The sequence below is a fragment of the Gambusia affinis genome, linkage group LG21 (assembly GCF_019740435.1).
Source record: "Gambusia affinis linkage group LG21, SWU_Gaff_1.0, whole genome shotgun sequence".
In the NCBI taxonomy this organism is placed as follows: Eukaryota; Metazoa; Chordata; class Actinopteri; order Cyprinodontiformes; family Poeciliidae; genus Gambusia; species Gambusia affinis.
Window position 1 is genome coordinate 20,307,415 of NC_057888.1, and position 19,700 is coordinate 20,327,114.

The following is a 19,700-nucleotide window of genomic DNA, read 5'->3' on the forward strand; positions in this document are numbered from 1 at the left end:
TTTGTGAGGTACATAATTAATATATTCACGATCAAAAGTTTCTCTTCCTCCATCTGATGAATTATTCCTTCAGTCGACCTGTTAATGTTACTCCTGAGTTTCTCTGTAGATTAGCTTAGATAGAATCTGACTGAACCAGTCACTACCAGCAAACACTCTGACACCATCCAACCTTCCTGTTGACCGCTGAAGTTATTTTGTTAGATTTTTAATTTTTTAAATTAACAAAGCAGGAAGAAGTTTGATGTTTGTGCTGTGACGGAAACACATGGTGGACGGGGTCAGAGGTCAGGTGTACGATCTGAGGCTCGCACATACAAACGCAAAGCGCCGTAGCCAAGAGGAGAAAGTGAGTTATCCTCTGGGTCTCACTCTCCAGACTGACTCAAAATGTTTGGGGAAACAAAAACACACACACACACACCCACACACACTCCAACAGAGCGACGGGGAGACGAGCGTCAACCTGAAACCAGCAGCAGGTTTCCATCAATGTAACGGCGTGGGTCACCCTCCAGAGACAAACAGCATCGTTTCTAAACACACTCATACACACGGATCCATACTAAGCTGACAGGATGCAAACAGCTGGCTGCTGTCAAAGTGTAATTAGCGCTTAATGAAAGAGGCTAATAAGGACTTAGCTTCAGCTGCGATTGGCTAAATGAAACGAGTCAGAAGAGAGCATCACCAGAGTGATGCAGACCGATAACAGCTTTGACCTACAGCTGCCTTCTAAAGCCGATCCAAACTTTCTGTGCGCGGCTCAACCAATGGGATCAGAGCGTCTAAACACACAGATCCTGTGGGAAAAAAAAATTGCGTTAAGTCTAAACTGTAATCTATGCCTGGATGGGTTTCATTACAACATCAGTTCATACGGAGGGCGGATAAACCCAGAACACCAGCAGCCAATTAATGCAATCCAGAAACACTGAGTTACATTTCTTCAAGTTTGATACAAAATAATATCTGACTAGTATCTAGAGTCTAGACTCAGTGGTGTTTACATTGAAACAAATAGAAATGTTTCACATCCCGCAATCATACGGAACTATCTTTATATAGACTTGAGGTTTACAGCAGGTTCAGAAGATACGTTGTGTCAAGTCAATGAAAACCATGTAGCAGAAAAAGGACGACTAAAGAACAAGAACACAAAATGCATCCGCTGCTATCTGAAAGGATTTCAATGGTGTCATATTTTCTGCACAACAGCATGTCTTCTAAGTTATTGGTGTGAGATTTAAATCAGTAAGACAATAGTTTGGTTGCAAAGAGAAAAGGTACATATCCTGCTGTTTTAAAGAAATAGTTATGTGTGAGAATATTTTCCTCAAAATAACAAACATTATCTGGATTGAGTTTCATATCTGTCTTGTTTTAGGATTGAAGGAGGTGGGAATAATTGTAGGTCTATTTAGAGTTTTTAAAGAGGAACAAACAAACAACCAGGGTGACGTTATTTTTGCACTTTCTTGATAATTAATATACTTCATTAATCTAATGAATATAGAGGTACATAATAGTAAAAAAAAAAAAAAAAAACTGTGAACCTTTCAAAATATCACCCCAGTCAAAAATGTATCTCTCTCCGACCATGACAAACATTTAGGGACTATTCCAAATATTCTTAAAATTTTTATTTTTCTATTATATATACATTTTTAGACCTACAAACGAGAAACTCTGTGGTTAGAGAGGAGCTGCTCAGTTTAACAACACATAGATGATGGAGGGTTTTTAAGTTTTTACTGCCTGCAGAGTGAAAAGCAGAGCTGGAACTGAAATCTTTGTCTCTTCATTTACAATCAAGAGTTAAATATTAACAGCGTTTATTCTCTGAAGCTCTGGCTTCCAACTTTTCACATTTCTCAGTAATCAAGATGTTTTATTGATTGAATCAATCAATCAAATTCAATCAAATTTTATTTGTATAGCACATTCCAGCAGCAAGTCATTTCAAAGTGCTTAGAGTCAAAGAGTCAAAGCGTCAAAACATCAGACATTTATTCTGATCTAAATCTGAAGAATTGGAAAGAAAACAGCATCAGTTCTAAGTTTTAGTTCAGTTTCTTCTTAGGATCAAAATAAGGAAAAAACAGAAACAAGTTCAGTTCACTTTAATATTAACTGATTTAAACGAAACCAACATAGAGTAACCAGATCATCAAAATATATTAATACAAATATTAAAGCAAAAATTTTGAAATATTTTTCTGTCATATAAAATTAAAAACATCAGCAGTGATTTCCTTCATGGCTCCAGGAACATAGAGAACAATATTTACAATAGAAAAATCAAGAAGAACAGAAACATCAGAACCAAGAACCTGATCAACAATCAGAGAGAAAAGAGGAAATTATTTTAGTTTACAAAACTCTGCAGATGCTCCACGATTACCAACCAAAACTCCAGCCAGCAGTGGCTGAGTGAATGTGGTCTGGACTCTGTGGAGGAGAGTCATGGTTTCAGAGACTCTGTAGAAGGACAGAAGACCTGCTGAGTGATCCAGGAACACTCCGACTCTGGAGGAACCTGGACCTGAGATGGAGGTTGAGATGTTGTTGTGACCAAAACTAAAACTGTTTCGTTGACACACTAAAGCCCAAGATTTGTCATTACATCCTAATCCACATTCAGTCCCACATCCTGCTCTGCTGATATTCTTGTATGTGACTGATATATGAACTTGTATCCCGCTCCACTCCACCTCCCAGTAACATCGTCCAGTCAGACTCTCTCTACTCAGAACCTGAGACCAAATAGTGAATCTGTCTGGATGACTAGAATAAAACTGAGTTTGATTCATCCATGTCACCTTCCTGTTCTCCTCTGATAGTCTCAGCCATGTGTTTACTGTATTTGGATCCAGTGTGATTTGACATGAATATTTTAAGAACCCAGCTCTGTTCTTTGGTTCTGGTCCTGACAGTAGAACATCCACCTCAGTGACCATCAGTGAGATGTTTGTCCATTTGTCTCTCAGGACGTCCTGTAGTTTGTCTCTGAGCTCTGACACAGCTGCTGTCACGTCCTCAAAGTGTCTCAGAGGACGGATGTTGATTCTGGATGAGTGTGTCGACTCACTGAGTGCTGGCAGTGAGGGGTAGTTGAGGAGAAACTGGTTGTGATCCTGTGTGTGTGAGAGCTGCTCCAGCTCAGCGTCTTTCCTCTTCAGCTCAGTGATCTCCTGCTCCAGCTTCTCCTGAACATCTTTGACTCGACTCACTTCAGTTTCCTGCTGGGATCTGATCTGCTGCTTCACCTCAGAGCTTCTTTTCTGGAGGAGACGGATCAGCTGGGTGAAGATCTTCTCACTGTCCTCCACTGTTTTATCAGCAGAGTGATTGATGGCCTCCACCTCCTGTTGAAGCAGCTTCACATCTTCTCCTGGTCCTGGATCATCTGCTGGATGTTTCCTCGTCTCTCCTCCAGCTCTCTCTGCCTCTCAGTCCTTTCTGTTGCAGCTGACACTGAGTCATGACCTTTATGTTCCTCCACTGAGCAAAGATAACAGATACACTTCTGATCAGTGCGGCAGAACATCTTCATCACCTCATTGTGCTTAGAGCAGATGTTCTCCTGGAGGTTCTTGTTCGGCTCCACCAGCTTGTGTTTCTTAAATGTAGCAGAATCATAATGAGGCTGAAGGTGTTTCTCACAATAAGAGGCCAGACAGAATAAACAGGACTTGATGGCTTTCAGTTTTCTTCCAGTGCAGAAATCACAGGCCACATCTTCAGGTCCAGCATAGCAGTGGTCAGCAGCAGCAGCTTGGAGTCCAGTCTTCTTCATCTGCTCCACTAAAGCTGCTAGCATGGTGTTCTTCTGCAGGTCAGGCCTGTGTGAAGGTTTTCCTGCACTGAGGGCAGCTGTGGATTCCCTTCTGATCCTCTTCATCCCACTGGGTTTTAATACACTTCATACAGTAGCTGTGTCCACAGGAAGTGGTCACCGGATCCTTCAGTAGATGTAGACAGATGGAACAGGAGAAAGTTTCTCTGTCAAACTGATTCTGCTCCATTTCTGCTCTCAGTCACAGTGACTGTGTGAGTTTCACTTCCTGAACACAGAAACCAGTTATAGCTCTGATCTATGACTCACCTGTCAGTGGAGAGAGGCAGCAGCCAATCAGCTTCCACCTTCAGCAGATGTTGGCTCCACCCAGCTTCATGTGTTGTGAAGCAGGAAGAAGGAGGAATATCAGGTTTTGATTCCAGGGGGAGGAGGAAGAGGAAGGCTCTTAAAGTGATCAAATTTAATGTTGAAACATCAACAAAATAGTTTTCATTTCACAGTAACTGAGTCACCCAAACTCAGGTCTCTAAAATCTATTCTAATCTCTACAGGAATGTCCACATCCTGGTGTGTCTCTGCAGTGACGTGACAAACCGCCTCAGAAAACAAAAGTACAGATTGAGGAATGTTTGTCTGTTCCAGCTGCAGTCTGTGGGAGTTTCAACCAGGCAGATAGCAGAATGAGCCGAATCGACTGTTTATTATTGCAATTTTTCTCAATCGATTTGATTCCATTCTTAAATTATTTAACATTTGGAAATTATTTTTCAAATTTACACAAACAACAAAACATAATGTATTATCTACTAAATCCAGTTTTTCTCTCTCAACATTCTTAGTTCATCTCTCTAAAGCACATTTCTAGAAATGAACATGTCAGAGCCTCCATATGACAAGTCTTTGTTTAATTCTGTTTGGATAAAAGAGTCAAGAGTATTCATACCCATCGAACTTACAAATTCCATATTTTAGTAAATCAATCAATCAAGTTTATTTGTGCAGCGGGTTTCAGCAACAAGTTGGTCCAAGATGCTTTACATAATAACAGAAAATCACAAAGTTATAAAGAAAACACCACAAATTCAACAATTGAACAAAAATTACATTTTGATAAGGCCATCACCAAAATCATACATATTAATATGTTGGTGAATGTTTCATTTATTATCTAACCTGATGGGTTTTTATTCTAGACTTAAAGTAACTCAGTGTTTCAGCTGATTTGTTGTTTTCTGGAAGTTTGTTCCAGATTTGTAGAGCATAGAAGCTGAATGCTGCTTCTTGGTTCTGGTTCTATGGATGCAGAAGACAGAACCATAAAACTTGAGAGGTCTGGAAGGTTGCTATGATAACTGCAGATATGTTGGTTAAATGATTTATAAACTAACAGTATTTAAAAGTTTATTCTCTGAGCTACAGGGAGCCTGTGGGGTCACGTTCAATGTCTTTCTGGTTTTAGTCAGAACTCCAGCAGCCGCATTCTGGATTGTCACATTACTGTCACAAACATAAATATTTTGGATTGGAATTTAATGTGAACGACTATTAAACGTGGGATACAGTTTTCTTCATCCCACTGGGTTTAATACACTTCAGCAGATGTTGGCTCCACCCAGCTTCATGTGTTTGGAAGCAGGGAGAAGAAGGAGGAATATCAAGCTTTGATTCCAGGAGGAGGAACTGGAGGAAGAAGAGTACAGAGACGGCCCCTTTAAAAACTATAAATGATTTTAGGTGTAATCTGGTTTAACACAAGCTCTCAGTCGTTGTGCTGTTGGATCTGAGTGCCGCCTTTGATCCAGTGGATCACCAAATTCTTTGAAATCGATTACAGCATCTGGTTGGCCTTTCTGGTTCTGTTCTTCAGTGGTTCTATCTCACAGATGGAACTTTTCTGGTCAGTATGGATACATGTTCCTCACAGATCCATGATGTTAACTACGGTGTCCCCCAAGGCTCCATTTTAGGTCCTCTTCGTTTTAACTTGTACATATTGCCACTTGGTGGAGTCATCAGGAACCATGGGATCAGCTTCCTCAGTTCTGCTGATGACACTCAGCTCTACATCTCATTGTCTGTGACGACCTCCAGCCAATCACTGCACTTTTTAATTGCATTTCAGAGATAAAGACCTGGATGGAACAGAACCTTCTGCAGCTCAATCAGGACAAAACACAAGTTTTAATAATTGGACCAGATGATCAGACAGAAATTATAATTAAAAAAAATTACACACTGCAACTTTTAAACCTTCAAACCAAGTCAGAAGCCTGGGAGTTCTTCTTCACTCTGAACTCACTTTTATTATTCATATTAGACAAATAGTTAAAACAGGATTTTATCATCTAATAAATATTTCCAGGGTTGGCCCTACTCTCTTTTTCATCAACACTGAGTCTCTGATGCTTTAATTTCCAGCCTATAGACTATTGTAATGTTATTTCTGGTCTCCCTATAAAATCTCTGCCAGCCTTAAACTATTCCAAAGCTCTGCTGCTCCAGTTCTAACCAAGACCTGAAGGCAGGTTCACGTCACACCTGTTTTAAAATCGCTGCATTGGCTCCCAGTACGTCTCAGGATTGATTTTAAGATTCTTTTACTGGTTTTGAAATGTCTTAATGGTTTTTCACCATCTTACCTTGCAGAGCTGCTGTTACCTTCTGAACCCCTGTGGACCCTGAGGTCCTCTGGCACCGGACTATTAACTGTTCCCAGAGTCAGAACTCACACTGATGGTGAAGCTTCTTTCCAGTATTGTGGCCCCGTTTGTGGAACGGTCTGCCAGAGAACCTGAGGGCCACAGAAAATGTTGTTGTCTTTAAGAGCAACTCAAGACCTGAATTTTAACTGGATTTACTGAATTGAATCATTTCTGCTCAGTCTGTGGATTTTCCATGTGGGGTTGGGATGGTGATTGTTTGTTTTTGTTTGTTGTTTTTATTGATCTGTACAGCAATTTGACCTGCTTTTAGAATGAGTGGTGCTTTATAGATATAATTGATTGATTGATAGTTATCTAGACTAGTTAACAGATTATATTTGTTTCTCCGTTAAACCTGAGAGGAGTCATTAGTGTTCATACGGCGGCTGCTGCAGTCTGTGTGAGTCTTTGAAAGCAGGATGAGTCTGTCCTAATCAAATCCTCACAGCTATTGCTGCTCCTGTTGTCTGTGTGAACATTGGGTGTGTTAGAGGTGTGTGTCTGTTTCCAGACCTGAAGGGAACGAAACCAGGAGACCTGTGGTCAGAGAGGAGCTGCTGTGTTTAAGAACAGATAGAAGATGGAGGGTTAACAAGTTTTACTGCTCGGAGTAAAAAGCAGAGCTGGAACTGAAACCTTTGTCTCTTCATGAACAATCAAGAGTTAAATATTCACTCAGTTTATTCTCTGAATCTGATTCCATATGAGAGCTTTGATAAAAACCTCAAACTAACCAGAGATCAAATGTTTAGACTGACTTTTAATGTTAGTTTAGGAAATAAAAACTAAATTAGAACAAAAATCAAGAGCCAAATTTTCTACAGATAAAGTCATTGATTGATTGAATGTTTGTATTGACAGGTTAACCTATTGGTTCCTGTAATAAATGATTGTTTCTGTAATCTCTGTGCTGCAGAGCTGGAAGCAGAGAGAAACCAAACATCACATGAGACACTGAAGGAAATGTTTCTGAAATTTAAATGACAAAACGAACAATTTGTTGTAACAATCAAGATAAAATCTTTCCACATTTCTCAGTAATCAAGATGTTTTATTGAATGAATCCAAAGAGTAAAAACATCAAACATTTATTCTGATCTAAATCTGAAGAATTGAGACAAAAACAGCATCAGATCTAAGTTTTAGTTTCAGTTTCTTCTTAGGATCAAAATAAAGAAAAAATGAAACAAGTTCAGTTTATTTTAATATTAACTGATTTAAACTAAACCAACATGAAAGAACCAGAATATGAAAATTTATTAATACAAATATTAAACCTAAATTATTAAAGCCCAGAGAATTTTAGATTTTCATATGGAGAAATATTTTTCTGTCATATAAAATAAAAACATCAGCAGTGATTTCCTTCATGGCTCCAGAAACACAGAGAACAACATTTACAATAGAAAAATCAAGAAGAACAGAAACATCAGAACCAAGAACCTGATCAACAATCAGAGAGAAAAGAGGAAATTATTTTAGTTTACAAAACTCTGCAGATGCTCCAGGGTTACCAACATAAACTCCAGCCAGCAGTGGCTGAGTGAATGTGGTCTGGACTCTGTGGAGGAGAGTCATGGTTTCAGAGACTCTGTAGAAGGACAGAAGACCTGCTGAGTGATCCAGGAACACTCCGACTCTGGAGGAACCTGGACCTGAGATGAAGGTCCAGATGTTGTTGTGACCAAAACTAAAACTGTTTTGTAGACACATTAATGCCCAAGATTTGTCATTATATCCTAATCCACATTCATACCCACCTCCTGCTCTGCTGATATTCTTGTATGTGACTGATATATCAACTTGTTTCCCGCTCCACTCCACCTCCCAGTAACATCGTCCAGTCAGACTCTCTCTACTCAGAACCTGAAACCAATCAGTGAATCTGTCTGGATGTCTAGAATAATACTGACGCTGATTCAACCTTGTCACCTTCCTGTTCTCCCCTGATAGTCTCAGACATGTGTTTACTGTATTTGGATCCAGTGTGATTTGACATGAATACTTTAAGAACCCAGCTCTGTTCTTTGGTTCTGGTTCTGACAGTAGAACATCCACCTCAGTGACCATCAGTGAGATGTTTGTCCATTTGTCTCTCAGGACGTCCTGTAGTTTGTCTCTGAGCTCTGACACAGCTGCTGTCACGTCCTCAAAGTGTCTCAGAGGACGGATGTTGATTCTGGATGAGTGTGTCGACTCACTGAGTGCTGGCAGTGAGGGGTAGTTGAGGAGAAACTGGTTGTGATCCTGTGTGTGTGAGAGCTGCTCCAGCTCAGCGTCTTTCCTCTTCAGCTCAGTGATCTCCTGCTCCAGCTTCTCCTGAACATCTTTGACTCGACTCACTTCAGTTTCCTGCTGGGATCTGATCTGCTGCTTCACCTCAGAGCTTCTTTTCTGGAGGAGACTGATCAGCTGGGTGAAGATCTTCTCACTGTCCTCCACTGTTTTATCAGCAGAGTGATTGATGGCCTCCACCTCCTGTTGAAGCAGCTTCACATCTTCCTCTCTGTTCTGGATTCTCTGCTGGATGTTTCCTCGTCTCTCCTCCAGCTCTCTCTGCCTCTCAGTCCTTTCTGTTGCAGCTGACACTGAGTCATGACCTTTATGTTCATCCATTAAACAGATGAGACAGATGCATTTCTGATCAGTATGACAGAACATCTTCATTACCTCATCGTGCTTAGAACAGATGTTCTCCTGGAGGTTGTTGTTCGGCTCCACCAGCTTGTGTTTCTTAAATGTAGCAGAATCATAATGAGGCTGAAGGTGTTTCTCACAATAAGAGGCCAGACAGAATAAACAGGACTTGATAGCTTTCATTTTTCTTCCAGTGCAGAAATCACAGGCCACATCTTCAGGTCCAGCATAGCAGTGGTCAGCAGCAGCAGCTTGGAGTCCAGTCTTCTTCATCTGCTCCACTAAAGCTGCTAGCATGATGTTCTTCTTTAGCACAGGCCTCGGTGTGAATGTCTCCCTGCACTGAGGGCAGCTGTGGATTTGATCTCTTCATCCCTGGTTTTAATACAGTTCATACAGTAGCTGTGTCCACAGGAAGTGGTCACATCCTTCAGTAGATCCAGACAGATGGAACAGGAGAAAGTTTCTCTCAATCTGATTCTGTTCCATTTCTGCTCTCAGTCACAGGCTGTGAGTTAACAGCTTTTATCTTCAGTAGATGTTGGTTCCACCCAACTTTATATGTTTGAAGCAGGAAGAAGGAGGAATATCAGAATTTATTCCAGGAAGATGAGGAGGCTCTTAAAATAATAAAGTTTAATGTTTAATCCTCATCAAAACTGTTTTTTATTTCACAGCAACTGAGTGAGTCATCATAACTCAGATCTCTGTAATCAGTTCTTATCTCTACAATGTCGTGTCTCTCACTGTGGTCAGAGATCTGTCATGATCAGAGGAGCTGCTGATTCAGTAAATGTTAGAAACCAAGTTAACTAGTTATCTGAGAGGAAACACAATGTAGCTGGCAGTCATATGTGATAGTCTCTTCAAATGGCTCTTTAAGCTTCAGCAAGATGCCACTGTTTCTCACTTTTGAAAGTTACTGAATTATGAAAACATGTTATGTAGGACACACTAAACTGCAGACACCATGTGTGAATCAGACAGATGGTCATCTGGCTGACACTATACCTGTAGTATAGTGCTACCACAATTTCAAAAATTTTGGAAAAATTATTTATGAAAGACTGACTCCTTTCTCAATAAAATAATATATTGAACAAGCACCAATCTTCAGGTACAACTGCTCAACTTTAGCTGTGATGGAGTTTGTAGCACATTATAACAGTTGATCAGAAGCTTAATACACAAGTGTTTATTGACATAAAGGCTTTTGATCTGACATAAGACTATTGGGTAAATGTGAACTGACACAAGTTTTTCAGTGGTTAAAGAGTTACTTTAATAGATCACATAAATTAACAACACTAAGTCACAGACAGACATGGTAAAATGGTCTTCCTCACTCAGTCCTAGGACCTAAATTATTTATACTTTATTTACGATATTTTTTGCAGTATGTCTGTTAAAGTTTATAATGTTTCATACAAATTTCTTTTTCTGGAAAAATGGATGAAATAAACAGTAGAAAAAGAGTTAGCTGAGTTGAAAACATGGTTTGATTCAATAATTATCGTTGAATGAAGGAAAAACTAAATTCATGGTTTTCTCTGGTGTCAGACTATAATAATGTAAAGTTATGCATAAATGGAGTTGAAATCGAAAGGGTTTATGAGACAAAATTTTTATTATCATAGATAATAAACAGTTGGAAGCCTCACAGTATATTAGAAATAAAGTTGCAAAACATTGGAATACTGTTTAAAATAAAGACTTAATAAATGTTAAAGGCTTGCATGTTATATATTCCTCTTTGGTTATGCCTTATTTGTCTTATTGCTCAGAAATCTAAATGCAAGTAAAACAACTATTGATGATTAGTTAAGTTGCAGCTATAAGGGTTATAAATAGGTGGGATACCGTGAACCAACTGATAAACTCTTTATTCAAGTAAAATATTAAAATTTAAAGATATTGTTTATACAAAATACTGGAAATAATGTATAAAGCATTGAATAAAAGTCTTCCTTCTGGTATTCAGAATTATTTAAGTTGAGAAAATAAATATAATGCAGTTTGATTTGAATGCAAAGAGAAAAAACAGATAAAGTCTAGATGTGTTTCAGTTATTGTGTGAAACTGTGGAATGAATTGAATGATGAATTTAAGTTATGTCCTTTCTTGGTGAACTTTAAAGAGCTTTAAAATGTAAAATGGAAAATCTTGCTGTTATGTAGATCTTATATGTACTATGTACTTGAATCTGAATTTGAAGAAATCCTGGTAGTTGTGAAAAAAAAAATAGTACAAGAATAGCTTTATGGTATTCCTTTTTTGGTAAACTGAGTTTATCTATTGTTCTTTTTCTTTTTTTTTTCTTTTGTTGTTTCTTGTGTTTAATGTGGACAATTTACCAAAAATAAAGTGATTGATTGATTGATTGATTGATTGATTGAATAGATGTTGACAGCCATCAAACCATGCCTTTGTTCACAAGTGGTCTATGATCCTCCAGCCATTGGTTCACTGGTCATTGACACTTGGGTCCAGCAAACTCAGCCAAACACACTGACTTCAGCGTGAAGACAAAAATCTCTGTAGTTCAACTCCTGCACATTGGGCGTTGGGTGACAGCTGGGAACGAGCGATCTGTCCACTCCTCAAAATCCGCTATAGCATCCTGGATTCAGATTTTCTCCTTTAGCTGCAGATCGCCGTCATTCTGCTCCCTGGAGTCATCTCCACCTCAGCTCACAAACAGGGCCTCTCTGTAATAAGTGCTCAAAACAACTAGGACATGAGCTAAAATCCCATATCATTAAATCACATCCACAGGCTAAAAGATTGATCCTCCATGTTGACTTCAACATCACCAAACAGCAGTCTGAGCTTTTCAAACAAGATTTTATTCATCTACATGGATTCTACTGTTTTAACTCTAAGGTTTTATCTCTGGTTCCTTTCACCTGTGGCAGAGGAACAGGCCGTTTCATCAGACTTTAGTGACTCTTTATGAACAGTTTCAAATCACTTCAGAGAAAATATCGCCAATTAGTGCTAACATTTTAACTGAGCAAAATACTGTTTTTAAATATACTGAATGTTTGTTTTTACCTTTGGAAACACTGGACTTTTTTTCTGTGGTTGAAGCTTGAGATGCTCAGTAAAGTTTCTCTCAAGTCAAACCAACCATGCTTCATGTAAATTCTATCATCACTTTGTCATTCATTTATAAATGTTCAGTATGAAATCTTAAATATTGTAAATTGTTCTTCAAATGAGTCTTTATTTCAAATGCGTGGTGAAGATTCTGAAGAGTAATGACTCTAGTGTTTGTAATAATTACAGACCTTGTATCCAATTTACCATTTTAAGTAAAATTTTAGAAAACTTCTTTTAATTCAATTGAATACTTTTAAAATGACAGTGGTATTTTAGAAAAGTACCAATCTGGTTTTAAAAGCCCTTTAAAAGCTGTAAAATAATTTAGGTGTAATCTGGATTCACACAAGCTCTCAGTCCTTGTTCATCAGACATTTATGCTGATCGAAATCTGAAAAATTGAAGAAAACAGTATCAGTTCTAAGTTTTAGTTTCACTTTCTTCTTTGGATCAAAATAAAGAAAAACCAAGTTCAGTTCCTTTAATATTAACTAATTTAAACAAAACCAACACAGAGAAACCAGAACATGAAATATATTACAAATATTAAAGCTAAAATTTGAAATATTTTCTGTCATATAAAAATAAAATAATATGTGTTTAAGAACAGATAGAAGATGGAGGGTTAACAAGTTTTACTGCTCGGAGTAAAAAGCAGAGCTGGAACTGAAACCTTTGTCTCTTCATTAACAATCAAGAGTTAAATATTCACTCAGTTTATTCTCTGAATCTGATTCCATATGAGAGCTTTGATAAAAACCTCAAACTACACAGAGATGAAATGTTTAGACTGACTTTTAATGTTAGTTTAGGAAGTAAAAAATAAAAATTAGAACAAAAATCAAGAGCCAAATTTTCTACATATAAAGTCATTGATTGATTGAATGTTTGTATTGACAGGTTAACCTATTGGTTCCTGTAATAAATGATTGTTTCAATAATCTCTGTGCTGCAGAGCTGGAAGCAGAGAGAAACCAAACATCACATGAGACACTGAAGGAAATGTTTCTGAAATTTATGACAAAACTAACAATTTGTTGTAACAATCAAGATAAAATCTTTCCACATTTCTCAGTAATCAAGATGTTTTATTGATTGAATGCAAAGAGTCAAAACATCAAACATTTATTCTGATCTAAATCTGAAGAATTGAGACGAAAACAGCATCAGATCTAAGTTTTAGTTTCAGTTTCTTCTTAGGATCAAAATAAAGAAAAAATTAAACAAGTTCAGTTTATTTTAATATGAACTGATTTAAACTAAACCAACATGAAAGAACCAGAATATGAAAATTTATTAATACAAATATTAAAGCTAAAATACTAAAGCCCAGAGAATTATAGATTGTCATATGGAGAAATATTTTTCTGTCATATAAAAATAAAAACATCAGCAGTGATTTCCTTCATGGTTCCAGGAACACAGAGAACAACATTTACAATAGAAAAATCAAGAAGAACAGAAACATCAGAACCAAGAATCTGATCAACAATCAGAGAGAAAAGAGGAAATTATTTTAGTTTACAAAACTCTGCAGATTCTCCAGTGTTACCAACATAAACTCCAGCCAGCAGTGGCTGAGTGAATGTGGTCTGGACTCTGTGGAGGAGAGTCATGGTTTCAGAGACGCTGTAGAAGGACAGAAGACCTGCTGAGTGATCCAGGAACACTCCGACTCTGGAGGAACCTGGACCTGAGATGAAGGTCCAGATGTCGTTGTGACCAAAACTAAAACTGTTTCGTTGACACTTTAAAGCCCAAGATTTGTCATTATATCCTAATCCACATTCATCCCCATCTCCTGCTCTGCTGATATTCTTGTATGTGACTGATATATCAACTTGTTTCCCGCTCCACTCCACCTCCCAGTAACATCGTCCAGTCAGACTCTCTCTACTCAGAACCTGAAACCAATCAGTGAATTTGTCTGGATGTCTAGAATAATACTGACGCTGATTCATCCATGTCACCTTCCTGTTCCCCTCTGATAGTCCCAGACTTGTGTGTGCTGTATTTGGATCCAGTGTGATTTGACATGAATACTTTAAGAACCCAGCTCTGTTCTTTGGTTCTGGTTCTGACAGTAGAACATCCACCTCAGTGACCATCAGTGAGATGTTTGTCCATTTGTCTCTCAGGACGTCCTGTAGTTTGTCTCTGAGCTCTGACACAGCTGCTGTCACGTCCTCAAAGTGTCTCAGAGGACGGATGTTGATTCTGGATGAGTGTGTCGACTCACTGAGTGCTGGCAGTGAGGGGTAGTTGAGGAGAAACTGGTTGTGATCCTGTGTGTGTGAGAGCTGCTCCAGCTCAGCGTCTTTCCTCTTCAGCTCAGTGATCTCCTGCTCCAGCTTCTCCTGAACATCTTTGACTCGACTCACTTCAGTTTCCTGCTGGGATCTGATCTGCTGCTTCACCTCAGAGCTTCTTTTCTGGAGGAGACTGATCAGCTGGGTGAAGATCTTCTCACTGTCCTCCACTGTTTTATCAGCAGAGTGATTGATGGCCTCCACCTCCTGTTGAAGCAGCTTCACATCTTCCTCTCTGTCCTGGATTCTCTGCTGGATGTTTCCTCGTCTCTCCTCCAGCTCTCTCTGCCTCTCAGTCCTTTCTGTTGCAGCTGACACTGAGTCATGACCTTTATGTTCATCCATTAAACAGACGAAACAGATACACTTCTGATCAGTACGGCAGAACATTTTCATCACCTCATCGTGCTTAGAGCAGATGTTCTCCTGGAGGTTCTTGTTCGGTTCCACCAGCTTGTGTTTCTTAAATGTAGCAGAATCATAATGAGGCTGAAGGTGTTTCTCACAATAAGAGGCCAGACAGAATAAACAGGACTTGATGGCTTTCATTTTTCTTCCAGTGCAGAAATCACAGGCCACATCTTCAGGTCCAGCATAGCAGTGGTCAGCAGCAGCAGCTTGGAGTCCAGTCTTCTTCATCTGCTCCACTAAAGCTGCTAGCATGGTGTTCTTCTTTAGCACAGGCCTCGGTGTGAATGTCTCCCTGCACTGAGGGCAGCTGTGGATTCCCTTCTGATCCTCTTCATCCCACTGGGTTTTAATACACTTCATACAGTAGCTGTGTCCACAGGAAGTGGTCACCGGATCCTTCAGTAGATCCAGACAGATGGAACAGGAGAAAGTTTCTCTGTCAAACTGATTCTGTTCCATTTCTGCTCTCAGTCACAGTGACTGTGTGAGTTAACAGCTTTTATCTTCAGTAGATGTTGGTTCCACCCAACTTTATATGTTTGGAAGCAGGAAGAAGGAGGAATATCAGAATTTATTCCAGGAAGATGAGGAGGGCTCTTAAAATAATAAAGTTTAATGTTTAATCCTCATCAAAACTGTTTTTATTTCACAGCAACTGAGTGAGTCATCATAACTCAGATCTCTGTAATCAGTTCTTATCTCTACAACCTGTCGTGTCTCTCTGCACTGTGGTCTAAAGGTAAAAGAAAAAAAAATCTGTCAGGTGATCAGAGGAGCTGCTGATTCAGTAAAATGTTCCAGAAACCAAGTTAACTAGTTATCTGAGAGGAAACACAAGGTGTAGCTGGCAGTCATATGTGATCAGGTCTCTTCAAATGGCTCTTTAAGCTTCTCCAGCAAGATGCCAGGGCTGTTTCTCACTTTTTGAGAAAGTTACTGAATTGGAGTGAAAAACATCAATGTTATGTAGGACACAGGACGTGGAGAACTGCGAGGACACCATGGTGATTGGCCAGACTCAGACACCCGCGACCGCTGGTCATCTGGCTGACACTATACCTGTAGTATAGTGCTACCACAATTTTCAAAAATTTTGGAAAAATTATTTATGAAAAGACTGGACTCCTTTCTCAATAAAAATAATATATTGAACGAGCACCAGTACGGCTTCAGGTACAACTGCTCCACAACTTTAGCTGTGATGGAGTTTGTGGAGCACATTGCAGCAGCAGTTGATCAGAAGCTTAATACCGCAGGTTTGTTTATTGACCTATGCAAGGCTTTTGATACTATTGACCACGCAAGACTATTGGGTAAATGTGAACTGTATGGCTTACAGGGAGTTGCATATCAGTGGTTAAAGAGTTACTTGGGTAATAGATCACAATATGTACAAATTAACAACACTAAGTCACAGACAGACATGGTAAAATGTGGTCTTCCTCAAGGCTCAGTCCTAGGACCTAAATTATTTATACTTTATTTAAACGATATTTTTGCAGTATCCAGTCTGTTAAAGTTTATAATGTTTGCAGACGATACAAATTTCTTTTTTTCTGGAAAAAATATGGATGAAATAATAAAAACAGTAGAAAAAGAGTTAGCTGAGTTGAAAACATGGTTTGATTACAATAAGTTATCGTTGAATGAAGGAAAAACTAAATTCATGGTTTTCTCTGGTAATCGGAACTATAATAATGTAAAGTTATGCATAAATGGAGTTGAAATCGAAAGGGTTTATGAGACAAAATTTTTAGGGATTATCATAGATAATAAACTTAGTTGGAAGCCTCACATAGGATATATTAGAAATAAAGTTGCAAAAACTATTGGAATACTGTTTAAAATAAAAGACTTAATAAATGTTAAAGGCTTGCATGTTATATATTCCTCTTTGGTTATGCCTTATTTGACTTATTGCTCAGAAATCTGAGGAAATGCAAGTAAAACAACTATTGATATATTAGTTAAGTTGCAAAAAAAAGCTATAAGGGTTATAAATAAGGTGGGATACCGTGAACCAACTGATAAACTCTTTATTCAAAGTAAAATATTAAAATTTAAAGATATTGTTTATACAAAAATACTGGATATAATGTATAAAGCATTGAATAAAAGTCTTCCTTCTGGTACTCAGAAATTATTTAAGTTAAGAGAAAATAAATATAATTTGCGAGGTTTGTTTATATTTGAATGTGCAAAAGAGAAAAGTCAGATAAAGTCTAGATGTGTTTCAGTTATTGGTGTGAAACTGTGGAATGAATTGAATGATGAATTTAAGTTATGTCCTTTCTTGGTGAACTTTAAAAGAGCTTTAAAATGTAAAATGATAAAATCTTACGCTGTTATGTAGATCTATATATGTACTATGTACTTGAATCTGAATTTGAAGAAATCCTGGTAGGTTGTAAGGTAAAAAAATAGGGTAGGCAAGAATAAGCTTTGCTTCGGCCTATTCCTTTTTTGGTAAACTGTGGGTTTGTCTATTGTTCTTTTCTTTTTTTTCTTTTGTTGTTTCTTGTGTTTAATGTGGACAATTTACCAAAATAAAGTGATTGATTGATTGATTGATTGATTGATTGAATAGATGTTGACAGCCATCCCATGAGTTCCATCCCTGAGCCTTTGGTTCACAATGTGGTCTATGATCCTCCAGCCATTGGTTCACTGTCGGTCATTGACAACTTGGGTCCAGCGGGGAACTCCAGCCAAACACACTGACTTCAGCGTGGGGCAAGACCCAAAAATCTCTGTAGTTCAACTCCTGCACATTCGGAGCGTTGGGTGACAGCTGGGAAACGTCGCAGCGCTATCTGTCCACTCCCTCTACAAATCCGCTATAGCATCCTGGATTCCCACGATTTTTCTCCTTTAGCTGCAGATCGCCGTCATTCTGCTCCACTACCCGTGTCATCTCCACCTCACCCGCTACACAAAACGGGGCCCTCTCTGGTAATAAGTCCTGGCTCAAAACAACTCGGACGGACATGAGCTAAAATCCCATAAATCATTAAATCACATCCACAGGCTAAAAGATTGATCCTCCATGTTGACACCAATGACATCACCAAACAGCAGTCTGAGCTTTTCAAACAAGATTTTATTCATCTACATGGCACAGTTCTACTGTTTTAACTCTAAGGTTTTATCTCTGGTTCCTTTCCCACCTGTGGCAGAGGAACAGGCCGTTTCATCAGACTTCTTAGTGACTCTTTATGAACAGTTTGAAAATCACTTCAGAGAAAATATCGAACCAATTAGTGCTAACATTTTAACTGAGCAAAATACTGTTTTTAAATATACTGAATGTTTGTTTTTACCTTTGGAAACACTGGACTTTTTTTCTGTGGTTGAAGCAGAGATGCTCAGTAAAGTTTTCTCTCAAGTCAAACCAACCACCTGCTTCATGGACCAAATTCTATCATCACTTTGTCATTCATTTTATAAATGTTTTCAGTATGAAATCTTAAATATTGTAAATTGCTCTCTTCAAATGGGAGTCTTCCCTACTCCCTTCAAAATGGCAGTGGTGAAGACCCTTCTGAAGAAGAGTAATCTGACTCCTAGTGTTTGTAATAATTACAGACCTTGTATCCAATTTACCATTTTTAAGTAAAATTTTAGAAAAGCTTCTTTTAATTCAATTGAATACTTTTTAAAATGACATTGGTATTTTAGAAAAGTACCAATCTGGTTTTAGGACAGCCCTTTTAAAAGCTGTAAAATAATTTTAGGTGTAATCTGGATTCACACAAGCTCTCAGTCCTTGTTCATCAGACATTTATGCTGATCGAAATCTGAAGAATTGAAAAGAAAACAGTATCAGTTCTAAGTTTTAGTTTCACTTTCTTCTTTGGATCAAAATAAAGAAAAACAGAAACAAGTTCAGTTCACTTTAATATTAACTAATTTAAACAAAACCAACACAGAGAAACCAGAACATGAAAATATATTACAAATATTAAAGCTAAAATTTTGAAATATTTTTCTGTCATATAAAAATAAAATAATATGTGTTTAAGAACAGATAGAAGATGGAGGGTTAACAAGTTTTACTGCTTGGAGTAAAAAGCAGAGCTGGAACTGAAACCTTTGTCTCTTCATGAACAATCAAGAGTTAAATATTCACTCAGTTTATTCTCTGAATCTGATTCCATATGAGAGCTTTGATAAAAACCTCAAACTACACAGAGATGAAATGTTTAGACTGACTTTTAATGTTAGTTTAGGAAGTAAAAAATAAAAATTAGAACAAAAATCAAGAGCCAAATTTTCTACATATAAAGTCATTGATTGATTGAATGTTTGTATTGACAGGTTAACCTGTTGGTTCCTGTAATAAATGATTGTTTCAATAATCTCTGTGCTGCAGAGCTGGAAGCAGAGAGAAACCAAACATCACATGAGACACTGAAGGAAATGTTTCTGAAATTTAAATGACAAAACTAACAATTTGTTGTAACAATCAAGACAAAATCTTTCCACATTTCTCAGTAATCAAGAAACAACGTTACTGTAATGACTCTGTATGAATGACATCAGCCGTACCGACCGTTCCCTGCGTCTCAAATTTCTGTTTGTGCCATCGCTGCTGTCCAACCTGAACCTGATGCCGTCCACGTTCCCCCTCCCCCACCTCCTGATGTCTGTTCAGCTCAACCTGCTCCTGCCGCATCTGCACCTTCCTCTTCTCTTCACCGCTGCTGGGATCCACCAGAAGCGCTGACTAACAGACCA

The 19,700-nt window shown here is 38.3% G+C and overlaps 1 protein-coding gene and 2 pseudogenes across 1 annotated transcript; all 3 read right to left on the minus strand.

The window, feature by feature from the left end:
* Positions 1-587: 587 nt before the first annotated feature.
* Positions 588-4,102, minus strand: LOC122824157 (annotated as a pseudogene).
* Positions 4,103-7,244: 3,142 nt separating this feature from the next.
* Positions 7,245-9,834, minus strand: LOC122824680 (annotated as a pseudogene).
* Positions 9,835-13,255: 3,421 nt separating this feature from the next.
* On the minus strand, positions 13,256-16,351 carry LOC122824158 (tripartite motif-containing protein 16-like). Its single transcript, XM_044104428.1, has one exon. It carries the CDS (start codon positions 15,420-15,422, stop codon positions 13,755-13,757), a length of 1,668 nt encoding a protein of 555 aa, XP_043960363.1. The 5' UTR covers positions 15,423-16,351; the 3' UTR covers positions 13,256-13,754.
* Positions 16,352-19,700: the final 3,349 nt, after the last annotated feature.